The 19174-nt window shown below is 38.6% G+C and overlaps 1 protein-coding gene across 1 annotated transcript in view; it reads right to left on the bottom strand.

The window, feature by feature from the left end:
* The window catches only part of GOLGA4 (golgin A4), a gene marked incomplete at both ends in the record, with an annotated part of 73956 nt that overhangs the window by 7097 nt on the left and 47685 nt on the right, over positions 1 to 19174 (bottom strand). The window contains 7 exons of the mRNA XM_082014819.1: positions 2299 to 2374; positions 3038 to 3106; positions 3273 to 3293; positions 8370 to 8483; positions 12505 to 12635; positions 13681 to 13802; positions 14500 to 18794. Of these exons, the coding sequence (XP_081870945.1) occupies positions 2299 to 2374; positions 3038 to 3106; positions 3273 to 3293; positions 8370 to 8483; positions 12505 to 12635; positions 13681 to 13802; positions 14500 to 18794 (4828 nt within the window). The remainder of the gene's footprint in view (positions 1 to 2298; positions 2375 to 3037; positions 3107 to 3272; positions 3294 to 8369; positions 8484 to 12504; positions 12636 to 13680; positions 13803 to 14499; positions 18795 to 19174) is intronic.

The following is a 19174-nucleotide window of genomic DNA, read 5'->3' as shown; positions in this document are numbered from 1 at the left end:
AAGAAGAACAAATGCTGGATTCTGCATCTGGGACAGAGTAACAGCAGACACAGAAAGGGGTCTGGGTGTGCTGGCTGACAGGAGGCTCAAGAGGAGTCAGCAGTGTGTCCTGGCAGCCAAGCGGGCAAACCACATCCTGGGGTGCATCAAACATAGCATAACCGGCTGGTCCAAAGAGGTGATTATCTCACTGTATTTGGCGCTGGTGTGGCCTAACCTTGAGTATCATGTGCAGTTCTGGGCCTCACCATTTGAAAAGGATGTTCAGGTACTTGAATGCATCCTGAGGAGGGCACCAAAGCTGAGGAAGGGGCTGGCAGGCTTGTCCTCTGAGGAGCGGCTGAGGACAGGGGGTTTGTCTAGTTGGGAGAGAAGGAGGCTGAGGGGTGATCTCCCTGCTCTCTCCAGCTTCCTGAGGAGGGGCGGTGGAGAGGGAGGTGCTGAGCTCTTCTCCCTGGGACCCAGTGCCAGGGTGCGTGGGAACAGCTCAAAGCTGCGTCTGTCAGGGGAGGTTCGGACTTGACATGAGTAAACATTTCTCTACCGAAAGGGTGGTCAAACCCTGGGACAGGCTTCCTGGAGAGGTGGTTGATGCCCCATGCCCGTCACTGTTTAAGAGGCATTTTGGACAACATCCTTAATACTATGGATGTTGTTATTGAAGAAATCAACTGCAAATTTTAGTATACCACTGTTAAAAAGGTGTATTTTGGTCAAGCCGTGAAGCAGTCAGGCAGTTGGACTAAATGATCATTATAGGGCCCTCCAGCTGAACTATGCTGTGCTATGCTATTCTGTTCTTCTTACTATCTCATCTTTTCCCTACCAGTACATGCTGAAGAAATCTGCAATGTCATTTCTTCCCAGCTCTGCGGTAAACATGTCTCAGCCTAGACACTGTCTCTGTCACGCTGTGGGAAGGAGGCATGTCCCTTCTGATGGGGGTGAGAGCTGTGGATCATCTCAAGATCATTGGACCATCTGAACAAATTTGCAAAAAGCAAATGTAAAGTGAGGTTTCTCAAAGTCTTCTGTTTTCATCCGGTTTACCTGGGTTTCCACAGGATGGCAACACCCCACATCTCTGACACTAGTGAGGCTCAAAGATCAAGCTCTCAGTTTGAAGCAGGATGTGCTCCTCAACTAAATGGCTGCAAATATTTCTGAGGTGACCCACACCTGTTCATTTCCCTGTGGATTCTTTTTTTGCTCCTTGTACTCATTTTTAGAAACTCCTGAGCTGTTTCCCATGGAAAAACCATGCTAAAACACAAGAGCCTGAGGACAACAGTACTCCATCAGAGAGAAGGTCCATCTGACCCAGCACTCTGTCTCCGAAGCGTCCAGCCATCAATGTCTAAAGCAGAGCGTATGAGCGGCGCAGGTCTGCTGCTGCCAGGGCCCTGGGGGTGCTCAGAGGCCTCGGTGGCCGGGACCGGCCTCCCCTGGGACCCCCACCCCCACCGTCTCCTGCCAGGGCCCCGGGGACGTGTCTCAGCTCAGCCTGGGGCCTTCAGCCCCTGCCTGAGCAACGCTGTAGGTGGGCCCGTCTCTGACCCTGTCTGCTGGTGGGCCTGGGGCCTGCACTGCAGAGAGCTGCTCTCCTGGATGCAGCCCTCGGGCCTCGGCCGTAGCGGGTCAGGCAGAGCTCTGGGCATAATGGAGCAGAGCTGTTCTGTTCTGGTCCCTGCGCTCGCCATGAGTCGGGTAACGATGAGACTGTCACTTCCCTGAAATGCCAGGGCTGCTTTCAGCTCCAAAAATGTTTTCAAGGACACATGAAACAAAGGTTACCAGTGGAAACAGGATTTTATTTTGTTTTATTTATGACTGTGTCAGAGCAGGAGGTCTTGCAAAGGAACTCTTAATCACAAGAAGAATAAATGCCCAGACATGTAACACAGGAAAGATCCATAAAATCTACTATTTGTATTGTTAAGAATTTTAAAGTGTCATGAAAATTAATTAGTGAAGACAAATGAGTAATTCCACCCCACCTACTTTTGAGTGCCACTGCCTATACTACTCTCCCTGGGGATACAGAAAGCTGAAGAACTCTGACACAGACCTCTTTTTTTAACTGTATGAAATAAAAACAAAGATCAAAAAAAAGCTGTGTGATTTGCTCATCTGAAATCACACACCAGCTCTATTATAACAGACAAAAAAAAGGATAAGATGTCATAAAAATATTATACAAGTGTTTTAAAGAGACTGACATTTTAATAAATTGTCTAAACCAAAGCATATCTTTCAAACAAACAAAAAACTTACTTGTGATGAAAACTGTGCACTTACCTCTGTATGGTGTTCCAACTGATGTGACGTACATATTCTTCTCATAATTTTTCAGCCGGTCTTCCAGCACATGAATCTAAACAGGGAACAGCCAAAATGATAAATGGTGTTCACAAGCAGCTAAATAATCATAATTGAAATGGTTTTGAGCTAAACATCATCTCCTTCTATGAAAGCAAAATACATTTGCTTTTTAAGGAAGGAAAACATTATAAATTGTGTTATTAATAACTGTTAAAGTATTAAAATTGTAAAATGTTAAGTATTAAATTACTTAAGGAAATGTGTATACATATGTATACACACATAAGAATATCTACAGCAAGTGTTATGCATATATATGTATTTATATACATATATACACATATCTATTTTAGACAAGCATACATAAAAAAGAAAACATGACAAAAATCATACTTAACATCAAAAAAGATTTAGTTTAGAAAAAGAAAAGATACATAATTTCTTGAAGCGCATTGTCCCATTTTTCGCTGTGCAAATGTTTTGCTAACTTGTATCACAAGCATGTGGTATTTTCATTCTCAGGGGATAGAGGAGTACTTTGAAAAGTGCACAGATTTTCTGAGAGCAAGTATGAGTCAAAACTATTTTACATGCATATTTTTCCACAGTACGTGTACAGAGATGTGCTACATCATTTGAAAAGAACAAACCTTTTAATAATGCAAACAATGTATCAAACAAGAATACTTTTTATTTGTTCAAACAGAACCCTTACCTGCTCTTTGAACTCCTGCTCTTTCAGTTTTGAATCATTGACTAGTGTTGTCTTCTGCGCAAGCTGTGCCTGAAAGAACAGCCACATACAGAAATCATCAAGAAACTGCCAAGGTACCTTTTCAATAAGCTTTTCTCCTTTTAACACACACAAACTTATAAGCAGTATTTCTGCTTTCAAACCGCTGTGATACAGAATTAGCTAGAAAGCAAAATCAATAAAATTTAAGACTTACCTGAAGTTCTGTTATTGTGACCTAGAACAAGAATAACAACAAATTTAGATTAAAATGTATGAAAAATACTGAGTATACCAAGCACTGGACATGGGTAAAAAAAGAAATAAATATCAATCACCTAGTTCTGATGCAGTGTGTTAACTGAGGATGATAAAAATTGAAATTACCAAATCACATATATACTCATAAAAATAAGTAGTTCCATAAATAGAGTTTATAACTTACATGTATTGACAGTACATAAAGTTATATTTAAATTCTCACATTTGATTCTGTAACACAATTACCGTAAATATCACTTCAAGATCCTAATCTTTCCAAATCTTTACAAAATGCATATCGGATATGAATAATAATTGAGTGAGTATGAAGCACATGATAGAAAACCCTAACTACTATTAATACAATTCACAATATTGTACCTTTTTCCTTAATTATCCAAGTTGCATTTGGAAATGTGAACATTTATCTGAAAATAGCTTCAGCTTAAGAGCTTCATGAGCTCTACATCTTGCAAAGATACCAACGTTTATGAACTACAGAAACAATTGTAAGTTGAAATTTCTATCCTTCAACGTTCCAACTCTAAGGAAAATAATTCTTTAATAGTCATGGGTATAACTCAAGGTTGTAAAATCATTTTAACATCAAATAATCTGTGTGTGAATTTTTTTTTTTTTTAAGGTAACCTAAACCTTAACACAGAAGTGGTACACACTGCTTGCTTCTTCCTGAGACTCTTTGGAATTGCATAGACGAGTAAAGCCATCCCCCATTTCTGTAGGTTCATAAAACCTGTGGGTTTTCCTACACTCCACAAACAGGATATAGGGGAAAACCTCTCCTCTATGGATCCCAAAACTGCAAGTATAATTCTTGCTTCTGAAGAGCTCAATCATCTGACCAGACATTTATTTTCTCCTGAAGAGAGACAGTTTCTGATATTTAATACATCCCAACACTAGCACTTAAGGATGTTAATATTTACCAACTGTTTATCACAGTCAGACAAATGTTGTTCAAAAGTATAGTTACATTTCATGTCAAAGTGGATCTGTTATGTGTGATGTTCGGCATAGGCTGACAACAAGCCACAAAGTAGGTTTTATAAGAGGTTTTTTATAAGACTTCTGAACCATTTTACTATTAGTGCCGAAGGAAAAAAAACCCACAACATAAGAGAAAAATGTTACAAAGCAACAAAACAAAAAAAGAAAGAAGGTGAGACAAAAGATACCCCAGCAAATACAAAGATGACAGAATTAGTTTGAATGCACATGTAAAATCCAGACGTGAATTTGTACACTTCTGCTCAGGCATGTGGCCACGGTACACGGGCCACATCAAATTTCCTCATTTAGCTCTGTAACGTTGCACATATACGCTATTGTATCAGTTGCAAATATATGTTATTGTACTAGGTAATAGCAAAATTAGTTTCCCACAGACCTATCAAGGACAGGTAATGGACAAATTAAGACAGGTAAGAATTAAGAAGAAGAACTCTTAATTTCCAGGGACGAAAAAAGAAAACTGCCTCTTGATCCCTGAACAGACTGTGTCTAAGAGTGAGAATTTGGTCCTGAAATACTGATAAAACAAGCCCACTTACTCACAGCACTCTAAATATTTGAGCTTTGACTGGACCAGAAGATGTACCAGGAGCTATCTGCACATTCAATAGCATAATCTGACTATTAGAATAGTTATGTTGTATTAAGATGAAGTCACCATTGCAAACAGTATGAAATATGAAATTCACGTTTGGTTAAATCAGAGCTATGCAAAAGAAACCTTGTGAAAAATCTGCTAAATTTGAATTCAGTTGGAATTCTCAAAATTACGCAAGAAAGCTTGATGCCTGTATGCCAGAAAAATCATGGATATTTAATAGTCTTACAGTCACCAAAAAATTCCATTCTTATTCTGCAAGCAATTGAAATCTGAATGCTTCAACTGTACTTACATACATGTGCTGCCACAAAACCTGTTTTTTCTCCCCTCCAAATAAGACATCATTTATCCTTTAAAACAAAGCTATTCACCACCAATGGAGTTCTCTCAACTGGTTTATATCTGCCACAGATAGAACAACTCCGAAGTTGTTTCTCCGAAGTCTGCCATGGAAACTCCACAGAGTGGAGAACTATGGACAAGATTCCAAAGACAGGCAAAATTAGCTGTATATTTTGTTTATTGTAAGCAGATTCATCTCCATATAGAGATGTAATATTTGCAATATTCAAGTATTTTACAGCTTTGTGCTACCATTGCAAATCTGTGTGATGCATTTCTGGAAAGAACTGAGAAATACATGAAATACCATTGCTGGTATGTAGATTTGATGTAACTTTCATATCCTATCAGTGAATATGTAATCCCGAAGATGCACGTATAATACAGAATCACAGAATCATTAAGGTTGGAAAGGACTTTCAAGATCATCAACTCCAACCATCAACCCAACACAACCATGCCCACTAAACCACGTCCTGAAGTGCTACTGCTACACGTTTTCTGAACACTTCCAGTGATGGTGACTCCTACCACCTCCCGGGGCAGCCTGTACCAATGCTTGACCACTCTCTCAGTAAAGAATTTTTTCCTAATATCTAGTCTATACCTCCCCTGGCACAACTTGAGGCCATTTCTTCTCATCCTCTCACTAGTTACTTGGGAGAAGAGACCCACACCCATCTCGCTATAGCCTCCTTTCAGGCAGTTGTAGAGAGCAATAAGGTCTCCCCTCAGCCTCCTCTTCTTCAGACTGAACAACCCCAGTTCCCTCAGTCATTCCTCATAAGACTTGTGCTCCAGACCTGTCACCAGCTTCATTGCCCTTCTCTGGACATGCTCTAGTATCTCAATGTCCTTCCTGTAGTGAGGCGCCCAAAACTGAACACAATATTCGAGGTGTGGCTTCACCAGCCGAGTACAGGGCCACAATCACTCCCCTACCCCTGCTGGCCACACCATTTCTGATACAGGCCAGGACGCTGTTGGCCTCCTTGGCCACCTTGGGCACACTACCGGCTCAGATTCAGCTGGCTGTCAACCAGCACCCCCAGGTTCTTTTCTGCCGGGCAGCTCTCCAGCCACTCCTCCCCAAGCCTGTAGCATTGCATGGGGTGGTTATGACCCAAGTGCAGGACTCGGCACTTGGCCTTATTAAACCTCATACAGTTGACCTCGGCCCATCGATCCAGCCTGTCCAGATCCCTCTGCAGAGCCCTCCTACCCTCCAGCAGATCAACATTCCCACCCAACTTGGTGTCATCTGCAAACTTACTGAGGGAGCACTCGATCCCCTCATCCAGGTCATCAATAAAGATATTGAACAAGACCGGCCCCAGAAACGAGCCCTGGGGAACAACGCTCATGACCGCCTCCAACTGGATTTAACGCCATTCACAACTCTGAGCTTGGCCATCCAGCCAGTTCTTTCTTTACCCAGCAAAAAGTACACCTGTCTAAGCCACAAGCTGCCAGTTTCTCCCGGAGAATGCTGTGGGAGATGCTGTCAAAGGCTTTACTAAAGCCCAGGTAGACAACATCCACAGCCTCTCCCTCATCCACTAGGTGGGTCACCTGGTCATAGAAGGAGATCAGGTTGGCCAAGCAGGACCTGCCTTTCATGAACCCGCGCTGGCTGGGCCTGATCCCTTGGTTGTCCTGCACATGCCCTGAGAGCACCTTCAAGATGAACCGCTCCATGATCTTCCCTGGTACCAAGGTTCCCTTCCTTCTGGCCTTTCTTGTAGATGGCTGTCACACTGGCAAGCCTCCAGTTGTCTGGGACCTCCCCTGTTAACCAGGACTGCTAATAAATGATGGAGAGTGGCTTGGCAAGCTCCTCTGCCAGCTCCCCCAGTACTCTTGGGTGGATCCCATCAGGCCCCATAGACTTGTGGGTATCCAGGTGGCATAGCAGGTCCCTAATGGTTTCCTGCTGGATTATGGGGAGTTTATTGTGCTCTCCATCCCTGTCTTCTAGCTCAGGGGGCTGAAAACCCTGAGCATACCTGGTCTGGCTATTAAAGACTGAGGCAAAGGAGGCATTAAGTACCTCAGCCTTTTCCTCGTCCTTGGTGACAATGTTCCCCCCAGAAGCTAAATGACTGCCTGTATTTAAAGCAGACTTCTATAACAAAGTAAGCAGTGAAACAGTTAACGAGGTTCATACTTTTTATGTTTTAGGGTTTAAGCAGCTTCAAGAATCTTCCTCCAGATAATAAGATTATGTAAGATCATCATCAGTGGGTGGACAAGGGTTGATTAAGAATACAAAGCAGTCTGATAAAAATATTTCTGCTTTTCCTGTTACGAAAACAACACAAGTCATGGAACAGTTAATAAAAGTAATATAAAGGGTGTTGTAAGCGATTGCAAGGCAGAGGGATGAACATTAGGACAGTGAGGTAATTTGTACTGTATGTTTGCAGTGTCAAATAAATATATTTAGTATCCCCATTGCTGCCTGTATTCCACCCTGCTGTCAAAATGAAAAATTTAAAAATCAGGTTAATATGAATTCTCATCAATGACTCAACATCTCATATACTTTTCCTCTTCTCAGTGTAATGATAACTAGTAATACTTTCATCAAGGAATTCCTCAAACTAAAATGTGGTCTCAGAAAGACAAAGCATGCACTCAGTTTTCTTTCAGTGAAGACCTCTCTGTCCACAGTTGACATATTCAAGGCACTATTTGAAAGCCCTTTGGAACTGGAATGTGTAAAAAAAAAAAAACCAAACCCCACACTAAAAATGACTCAATGGGATTTCTTTTCCTTCTAAAGGGCTTCCAGTAAAATCAATATAAAAAATACATGTAGAGGGCAAAAAACCCCACTGTAATAATCACAACCCAACTGGACTTTTTAACATACAATTAAAAAAGGTAGTACCAAATACTGCAGATTTTAAAAAGGTTCGCTTTTGAAGACGTTAACATCTGAAACAATATAAACTGTATAGGAAAGTGAAGGCCAGATATATAAATAAAATCCAATTAAGACCAAACTATAGAATTTTATGATGACTAAGCATTTCACACCTAAATATATATAAAGAAATGTTAGTGCCAGCTCACTTTTTCACTATTCCAACGTTCCTCTTCTGCCATCCTTTGTTTGTATTCCTTTTGTAAGTCTTCTAGCTGTGCCTGCAACTCATGAACTTTTGCCGTCATCTCTTCTTCACGAGCCTTCAAAACACAGGAAAAAAAATTACTTATACAATTAATCATCTAACCACTCAAAACCTCAACTACAGTGAACAAAGCAATCAACAAAAGAGTTATGCTATAAGTGTAAAGAATACGCTTGAGATTCAGTATAAAGGCTAGTTACACTACCGCACAACAGAAAAGAGCAAAAAACAAACATCAGAGCTCAACAAGATTTTGCAGGCCTGTGACAATTAAGATTACTTAGTTAGGATTACAGTTAGTTTTTTGAAAATTACAAAGAGCTTTCTACTGGGCACTAAAACAGCATTTGATATAATCCAGTGAGTGCATTACTGGAGAGATAGATGAAGGTCATATAAGCAAGCACAAAGGGACACATGATGATACAGAGTTACTTCCTATACTCTCAAACTGACAAGGACTTAAATCCTTTCCTCACTCACTCTCACAAAGATGTTGCTAAAGCAGTTTTAAACCCATTTTCAGAAATGACAACTTCCCACTCACAAAGGTTTGGAAGGCACTGTGCAGTGTGGAGGAAAGAAGCGGTGGCAAGACTAGTAGGGAGGAAACGAACTTTCCCTCTACGTTTTATAATGGGGGAAGAGTACATTTATCAGAGAAAAATATGATGACCTGAATCCTAGCAAGTTAATTCACCTATATGGTACTTTGCAAAAAGAAGTATTTTTAAAAATTCTCTCCCCTCTAGCCTGTTTGTGAGATAACATGTTAGGGAGCTTATAAAACAGCACTCCAAAGTGCATGTCTCCACTGCTGAACTAAACTAAAACTCTAATTTCACTCATGCTAATCACTCAGGGCAGTGAGCTGCCCTCTCTGCTATGCAGTAGTACTTCAGATCAAGTTAGTACAATTAATCAACTGTTACCAAGAACAGAACTGCTGATCAAAATTTTGTTCCATTCAAAAATCTCAGGAGTACCAATTATAGTGATACAGAATATTCACTGGAAAAGTTAAGTGCAGAATTGGAAAGCTGGTCCAGGCTTAACAGGTTTAGGGTATGCCATAAGTAAAAAAGAGATTTTCGCATAGGGCTACTTTTTAATGTGTTCCCTCGCACCCTGCTTAAGAATAAAACACCCTCCCCATGCAGCCCTTCGGCCCAAAAACCACCACCAAAAAGAAATAAAGCAACCCCCCTGCCTCAAAAAAGCTAGTGAATGGGAAGTCACAGTACCCAACCAAGTTGTATGGCCTAGAAGTTTTAAGAATATCCATCTTCAGTAAAAACCTTGCTCAAATATCTTGGCCTTCAAACAGTCGTATTTTTTTATTCTTTCACATGCTTTTCCTATGCCCTCAAAAATACATCAATAATTAACTTTTTCTAAGATTTCTTTTTTTATATATATAGGCGGTTATACTCCTCTGGTTAAAAACCCTCAATACCTAGCATATTCAGTTGCTTCTATTTTCCCTTGTTTGGAATTTTGGGTTCTTTGGGGAGCGTGATGGTTGTTGGTTAAGGTTTTTTGATTTTTTTTTTTTTTTCACCTCAAGAAGCTGAAATCTTACAATTTCTAGACTATTGTTCACTGAAATAAATCAGAATTGCATGCACATCATTCTTAGTCAAAGGTAGTTGAAGCACAGAAAATAAATTGAACGCAAAATGACGAATGACACTTCTCTAAAAGGGACCTGACTGTGAGCCATTATTTTTATAAACTCCTGAATAGAAATTATAGTTTAAAATATTAAATAATTAGAGATCACGTGGGGTTCCAACATGCTATAGAATCTGTATTTACAGTAAGAACTTGTTGTTCTATACAGTAGCTGGTATACTCCGAAGATAAACTGCATGCTATTTGGATTTAGTTACAGTTATAGACTAAGACTTCAATAAAGTTGTAATTTCCCAAATCTTAATCACAAGGCCTATCCTGTATTCACATGGGAAGCATTATGACAAACGAAAGAGTATACACCTGAAATTAGATATTTTATTTTTATCTCACAGAGAGACTTAAGATAAGCTAGCTGGAGCACAACATTCCATTTTTCTTTAATTATATACTTTAACTAAAGAAAAAAAACTTAGGCCTCAAATTACAGGCTATGCTGATTTACAAGTCCTTTAATTAGGGAGACTTTCATGAAATATTATGTGATAAAAGTGTTTATGAAAGATAAGCAAACACTAGATAAAGCAAGAGAAGTACCAAGGGAGCCCTTCACAAATAAATCATATTAAGTTTAACAAACTGAATGATTCCTGCTCGTCTTTAAGTATATATACTCAAATTCATTCTTGCAATTGGCATTATTTTTGCTTCATCTTCTTACCATTTATGACTGAGACAAACCTCTCTGCATAAATGTCTTGATGGGAAATTTCTCAAACCTATCACAAGCCAAGTCAGGTATAAGTGGGGTAATAACTGGCAACTTTAGGCTAAATTGAGAAAAAGCTATACATCTGCTGATGCATATGTTCCTATTTCTATCAATCTCAATGAATATGACACACACTCAATTTAACATAAGTGTTTCTTAACTGTTGAGATGCTTGCAATACTTTTCCAGGAAAAAAGGTAACAAATTTCCCCCCCCCTTCCCTAAAATAACAGAAACAAACACACATATACCACTACCTAAAAAAATGAAACATGCACTCTGAAATTTAAAATGTCAAACTACAGTTTGTGGCAGTTCCAGGCAACTGTCTTTGCCATCATTAATGAGATGCAAAAAAATAACTGTTCATGTCTTCCAATTGCACAGAAGTCAAATCAGCCTAAACCTTAAAATCACACACCAAGTACAGCATGCATGTTTCTGACATACGTACAGACTGATTGCATCAGAAAACAGAGGAATCACATCTGCATGACTTTCAAATCACAGACCTATTTGGGCCTGTAAAGTAAGGAACTGAATGGCAACACACTGCACATTCAGATAAGAGAAATATAAATCCTCTGGAAATGCAGAATTTAGACCTATGGTACAAAAAAAAAATCTCAACTGTTTTATATCATGCAATTTTTCTAAATTAGGAAACAAAAGAAAAGGACTCTAAATTTAAGACCGTACCATCTCCATCCAAATTACTTGAAGTTCAAAAATCATAGTGGAACACAACCACCTGCCTACAAGATTGACATTTTTAGTATAAAACACTCAGTCATGCTCACTACATAGCTCTTAGTGCTAGTAATTGAGCATAAGCAAACAGAAGTTAACTTACATTTATTACTACTAGCTTTATTCAAGGAACATTCTTTTTTATTAAATTATTTGTACAAACAGGACTAAAATTAGCAAAATTAAAGCCTGCATCCCAGTATGATGTACAGTCTAGCACTGAAAACCATTCAATCTTTTGTTGCCATACATGTCGGGCTGGGACAATATACTTGGCTAAAACAGGAGACATCCTTGGATGGTAAAGTATATTTAGACTGAAGTTGGCTGCTAACTTCTGGTTGAAATGTTACTGGAGCAAAACTGTGTCTATCTGCAAATATCATGCAGACAAACTGTTCATTTACAAGTAAAAATGAAAGCTTTACTAGCAGAAACACCATACAAACAGACTGCACCCTGCACAGAACGGAACTTTACTTTGAGGGCTATGGTGCCAGTCTGGACAGAGCATCAGAAAAAGCAGCTAGGAGTGAGGCTGACTCATAGACACTGTATTTAAATCCTTAAAAGAAACAGCTGACAATCACCACCACAACTCTAGTAAAGCCTAAATTTAGCTCACTCACTTTCCTAATTTCAATCTGGAACACAAACTGCTAAAGGACACAAGGACCTAACCATACAGTTTTTACTGAATGATTACAGCTTGGGCTTAATTTTTGATGTTCTTTCATGTTCATAAAACACAGAAACAAACATTTTAATTGCAAGCTAGGCCACCGCACATATCAAGTGTAATTCAAGCAGTAAGATCTTTAATAGTAATAGTTATAGTTATTCTGTCTAGTTGTGCAATGACAAAAGGGGAAGAGTTATTTTGAAATATATGTAGTCGTATCACTTTTCAGAAAGATACCTCAAGGATTTCTTCATATTTTTTCACAGTTCTTTTTAGATCATCATCTTTTTCCGCAATTTTTTTATGCAACTGTGTTGTCTCTATGTGATGATTTTCTATCAATTCAGTTTCTACCTCCTGGGCTTTACCTATAAAAAGAAGTCAGGCAATATAAAAAAGAAGCATATTTCTTCTGTAAAATTATGTCACAACAGTATTAAAAAAAAAGCTTAAAGACAACTGCGGAAGGCATCTATAACAAAAACTTGTGAAGAAAATTAATTTTTCACACTGTCAGTCATAATTATGTCACTTGATCTTAATTTGTATGAAGTTTGTTTTCTGCAGTTTGGTATCTGGAGCAATTTTTTCAACCTGACGCTGGCACTTTTCTCTAAAAGTTAAGATCATAACCAGTATGTATCAACTAGTTCTATCTCCTACTCTATCTAATGAAGCAATTGAAATGTCTGCAAATCTTCAGAAATTCCTCACTTGTAGGGGTACTTCCAGTAACTGTGGAGTCAAGAGATGCTTTCTGCTCACCTCTCCAACCTCAAACTTACACTCTAGTGGCAAAAGACGGACAGAGAATAGAAGCTGAAATATGGTGTACTCTAGTTATAACCACATGGCATAGCAATTAGACATCGCATCCAGTTGTTACCTGTTTGTCAAAGTCTGCAAGATGCATCTAAGAAAATGCAATTCTGATTCCCAGATGGATCTATGTTTCTCTAAAAGGCACCCTTCAGTGCCCTATATTCAATAATGGAGTGTTAAAGGTTTGTATTGCTGAAGCCTAAGTAACATTACAATGAAAACTTACCAACGTGCTTTCACCTCTAAAACCATATTCTCCTTTTTTAAATTTTGTAGATATGATAAAAAGATAGTACCTATGGCTATCTAAGGTAACTCTTGCCATGACAGATGCAAACAGAGTGCTAGATCAAAGATCCATCCTGCAGGGTAAGGAAGAACAGCTATATATGCTTTTTCCTAATTGTGCTACAATTAATATTTATATGTTATTTCCTGAGCAAGAGAAGTTCCTTCCCTGAGTTCTCTAGCCAGTCATAAAACACATGTTGTCTTTACCAGAGTCCCAGGTAAAACCCCTTCCCCAAAACATCTGATGATTTGGTTTTCTGGCTATTTTATTGATTTCAGTTATATTAGTATTTCACTTACTGATCGTTTCTTTTACTGCTGTTTCCAGTTCTCTTTCTTTTTGAGCCAGCTGAGTATTGAACTCTCTCATTAACTGCTTTAAGGTGGAGTTGTGCTTTAACTCAATGTCTTCTTGCTCACACCTGTACAAAAATGTCAGAAAATAGAGTGAGGAAATAAATGTCTAAAGGGAGCAAGAGAACAGTTTAGCAAGGTAGGAGATCTGGGAATTTCTCCAAAACTATTTTAGAATGGGATGGTTTTGAATTATATGAATTCTGTGGGATTCAGGGAGGCTTTTTGTTCCTCTCCCATTGAATTCGCCTGGAAGGTGTAGGTGTTTCATTTAAAAAAAACAACCCAGAATTGAACCCTTCCAAAAGATACAGAGTTTTTTCTGAGGAAGATGAAGAACTGAAAGTAAAGCATGTGCAGAATTTTTAGGGACTTCTTTGCTTGAGAAACTATTTAGAGTGCTGAGCAGAATACCTCATTTTTGTGCAGTACATATGAGCAATTCTGGGTATCATCTGGAAATAGAATTGTATTTTATGTTCTGGCAATGCTGAAAATTACCATCTCTAAAACAATTAAAAAGTGGTATTAATTTGCCAAATGACAAACCACTTTTTAAACGAATGACTCAAATGGTGTTCATGAACTGCTGGTTTCAAGTTGCTCTTTTCTTGCTGTTTCTCTAAGTCTGTTTAGAAAAATCACGGGAAAATACCAGTCATTATTTCATTGTTACAAACTGAGCTTTAAAAAAGTCTTCTTGAGGTCTTAGTAGTTCAAGATAAAGCAAAGAAATGGTAACAAGACGAGGAAGAAAGAATTTACCTGATTTTCTGCTCCATTTCTTCTAAGGACTCCTTCTTTACTATGTCAAGCTCCTGCTGATGTTCTTTTCGCAGAGTACGTAAGTCTTTTTGAAGACTATTCACTTCTTTGCGTAGTTTCTGCTTCTCCCTTTCAGTCTCTTCCAGTTTAGTCTGCAAGTCCTTCTGCTGGTTTTGCATCTCGCCCAGCAACTTCTGCAGCTCCAAACCAGATTTAGCCTTTTCTTCAGCATTTTCCTCAAAAACTTTCAGACTGTTATTTCTTTCATCCAACTGTTGCTGTAAACTTTTTAGCTTTTCTTCATATCTCAAACTCATATCTTCCATCTCAATCTTACACGCTTCATTTTCCTTCTCTAGATTATTTTCCAACTCTTTTATCTTCTGTTCTAAAGATTGACTGACTGCCTCCTTCTCCTGCAATTTTTTCTGGAAATCTCCAATTACATTCTCCATATGAAGATGTTTTTGTTCTTTAGCTTTTAATTCTTCCCTACTGCTTGCTAAATCACCACCACAACGAGCATGCTCATCTGCTAACAATGAGTATTTTTTGGTTTGCTCCTCAAGTTCTTTCCTGAGGCTTTTAGTCCTACTCTGCTCCTCCTGAAGGCTCTTCTCAACACATTCTAATTTTTTAAGGAGTTCTGCCTGTTTGTTTTGCAGTTCCAGGCGACAGTCATTACTCTCCTGTTGTTCCTTTTCACACTTGTGCAACAATTCATCTTTTTCCATTAAGTCCTTCTGTAACACACGCATTTTCTCTTCGTACGTCTGCTGGACACTCTCAAGCATTTTATTTTGTTCTTGTTCTACAGCAGCTTTTACACTCTCTACTTTTTGCAGCATTTCTTTCTCTAATTCTGTAGAATCTCTTGTTGACGTAATTTTTTCTTCTAAGGACTCAATTTTGGCCTCTCTCTCCTGCACTTTTTGTTCCAAGTCTCTTAACTGATTTTCTCTATCTTGCTTAAATTGCTGTTCCTTTTCTTCCATCTGAGACAACAGTTGCTTTTTAATAGAACCTATTTTTTGCTCTGCCTTCTTTTTCAGTTCTGCCAGCTTAGTGCTGTTCTCTGCATTCAGCCTCTCTTCTAATTCTTTCAGTTCTTCCTCTTTGCTTTTAAGTAACGCTGATTTCATTTGATCAAATTCCCTCTCCTTTGCTACAAATTCAGCTTTTAGTGAACCTATTTGCTTCTCAAGATTAAGGACTTTATCTTCAGTCTCCTTAAATCTATTGTCCTTTTCAAAAGCCACCTTCTCCGCCTGCTCGAGCTGCCAAGCTATCTCTTTTTGCTCTGTGTCTTTTTGTTCACTGTATTTTTTAAGTTCCTCCATCAAGGAATCATTTTCTGAAGTTTTCTGAGCAATGCATTCTTCTAGTTCAGCAATTCTTGCTGCTTGGATTTTTAACTTAGCAGTTAACTCACTTTCTTCCTTTTCCTTCCCATTCTGCTGTTGTTCCAATTCACTTTTTAAACTATCCAGATTCTTGCTTTGTTTAGCCAGTTGCTCCTTCAGTTTATTTAGCTCTTCATCTTTTTTATTGGCTTCAGTATTGCTTAATTCAAGTTTGCCCTGCAAATCTTTAATCGTATCATGATTTTGTGTAAACCTGGTTTGTGCTTTTGTCTTCCACTCTGACAGCTTGGCCGTGCAATGATCTACCTGCTCAAGAGCTGATGCTTTTTCTTGACTCAGCGTCTCAACTCTGGACGATAACTCCTGTATCTCATTTAACAACTGCAACCGATCCTCTTGATGTTGCTTGCTTAAGAGAGACATAGCTGCTTCCTTCTCCGTTAAACTTATCATGCTTTCAAGTCTAACATTAAGGTCATTAATTGTTTTGTTCAGAGCAGAGATCTCAGATTCTTTTTCCTGGAGTTCCTCCCTCATTGAGGTGACAGCATTGATATTTTCAGATAAGTCTTTCCTCAGCTGCGTTATGCAAGTTTCTTTTTCTGATGCTGCTTGCTGCTGATGCCCTTCTTCTTTTTGCAATTGTTCCTTTTCTGTTACAAGTCCTTCAATGTCAGATCTCATGGACATAATTAAATTGTCCTTCTCTTGCAGCTGTTGCATTGACTTTTGCAAAGAAGTACTTGCAGCAGAATGATGCTCTGTTACTTCTCTAAGTTGAGCTTCTAGTTCAGGAATCTTACTAATTTTAATTAATACTGCTTCTTTAACTTTTGCAGTTCGGCGCTCGCAATCTGCAATTTTGCATGTTACTACACCAATTTTTTCACTACATTTTCCAATTAATTCATTGCTTTTTGTTTGCAATAAAGCTTCAGCATTCTTCCAATAAGCATCTAACTGTGCTGCAAGTTCTCCTGACTGCCTCTTAAACTCAGTTTCTTTTAGTTGAATTGCCTCTATTTTTTTCTCATAATTTTCATGATCTTTATACTGAGAAGATTGCAGAGTTTGGAGTTTCTCCTCAAGTGTTTTCAGCATATCAGCCAGCTCAGTAATTTTTGCTTTATCCTTTTCTTCAACTGCTTTCTGTTCACTGAGCTGTTCCTGAAGTCCTGACTGCTCTTTCAGGGACTGATTAAGATCACCTTCCAATTTTTTCAACTGTGTTTTCAGGTCACTTTCCTTATCTGACAAAGCATTCACCTTAGCCACTGACTGCCTTAGTTGTTCTTGCAATTCCTTCAGGGACTCCTCTCTTTTCACCTGTTCTTCCTTCAGTTGGGTTATTTCTGTTCTGGAGCCTTCCTTCTCAGCACTGAAGGTGGCAAGTTTCTGTTTCAGGTCTCCAACTTCCTGCTCTTTCTCTTGCAGTTCCATTTCATGTTTTTGCTGGAGCTCTTCAACCTGCTGATTGAGTTTCTTTGCCCAACTCTGGGTGATTTCTTCCAACTCCCTTCTATGAGCCTCAGCAAGGCTCTCTAGTTGCTCTTTCTGATTAGATTCCAGTTTTGATACAGCATCATTGATTCCGGCTGAGCTGGCATGTGCCATTTCCAACATTTTAGCGTTGAATTCGCTCTCTTTCTGACTGAACTCCAACTGCTTGTTTTCAAGCTCTTTTTTTAATTTGGCTTCCTGCTCAGCAAGTTTCTTTTTGAAAGTTTCCTGCATATCTTTTGATTTCTGTTTAATTTTCTCCATTTTGTTCTCCTGACGTTTCAGTTTACTTTCATATTCTCCCTGTAAAGCACCAATTTTCTCTTCTGTGGCTAAGAGTTTCTGTTTAAGTTCTTCCACTTGCTCGTTCTGTAACTTTTTCATGTTTTCAATTTCATTTTCCTTCTCACTTAGACTTTTCTTTGTCTCATCAGCCTCTCTTTGAAGATCCTTCAGTTGACATTCATGTTGGTGTGTTAAAGAGGTTACTTTTTGTGTATTTTCATTCGTTTGCTCTTGCAAATGCTGCTTCAGGTCATGTACCTGAGAGATGTGTGCCTCTAACTCATTCTTGACATCATTCAGCTGGGATTTAGCTCTTTCTAGCTGTTCGCTAAGTTGTAATTTTTCACCTTCAAGATCTGTCAGCTTTTGCTGCAGCTTTGCTAATTCCTCTTCATAGGTCTTTGCTTGCTCATTAGAAGTACTCCAGTGAGATCCTGAAAGCTCCTCTAGCTTTGCAGACACTTGGACAAGTTCAGCTTCAGATCTTTCTGCAGATTCCTTTAGTTTCTGTTCATGTGCTTTTAGTTCCTCCAGATGCCTGTCTTTCTCCTCCAATGATTGCTTGAGTTGGTTGAGTTCCTCTTTAAGTACCTTCTCAACACCTTGAACAGACATTTCGTGCTCTTTTAACATCATTTCAACCTCTTCTTTGTGCCGTTTCCTCTCTTCTTCCAACTTGCCTTCCAATTCCTGCTTTGCTTCACACACTTTACTATTCAATTCTGAGAGCTCTTGTTCTAAATCATGACGTATTTTTAGTGCTTCTGATAGCTCAGAAGACAGTGCTTCTAACTCCGTTTGTTTCACGTCAAGTTTTTCTAATGTTTTTTCATTCATCTCTTCTATGTGTGCACGGAAAACTGTTTCTTTCTCTTTCAAAATTGTATCTATCTCTTGTTCTTGTTTCTCTTTCATTTTTTCTATTTCAGTTACTTGTTGTTGCTTTAAGATTTGAAGTTTTTCTGTCCAAAGCTTTTCCTGCTGCTGTTTCATGTTCTCCAATTCTTTCTTGTGTTTTTCAACTATATCATTGATTTCCTTATTGTGCTGCTTTTTTTCAGACTCCATCAGAGTACTCAATTCCTCTGATTGCCTTCTGTCATCTTGCGAATGTTTTGCAAGAGAGCTTTCCAGTTCAAGAATCCTCTGTGAGAGAACAGAGTTTTAAGAGAATATGAGCACTCAAAAGGTAACAAGTTGATTAAATTTTTAAAAAATTCACCAGGTTCACATAACTGCAAATCACTTTTTCCATTCTTTTTAATGAATATCAACTTTTTATATATGCCTTTCATTCATGTAGTTTGTTCTCAACTTTGCTTCCATTATGGTGATTTAGTTACTTAATAAAAATTTTTCTATTTCACTGTAGTGAAAATAGATACAATAAAAACTCAGAAAGAATTTAACTAATTCAAATAACATAATTCACATGATATTTGTAAGATATATGTTCACTTTTTCTTATTAAGCTAAAGTACCAATACATAGGATTAAAGTTTTTCGGAGGCTACACCAGTATTATG

Source organism: Phaethon aethereus (assembly GCF_964289735.1).
Source record: "Phaethon aethereus genome assembly, chromosome: 2".
Taxonomy (NCBI): Eukaryota; Metazoa; Chordata; class Aves; order Phaethontiformes; family Phaethontidae; genus Phaethon; species Phaethon aethereus.
The sequence above is the reverse complement of the archived record's forward strand: the minus strand, read 5'-3'. Positions and strand labels throughout refer to the sequence as shown.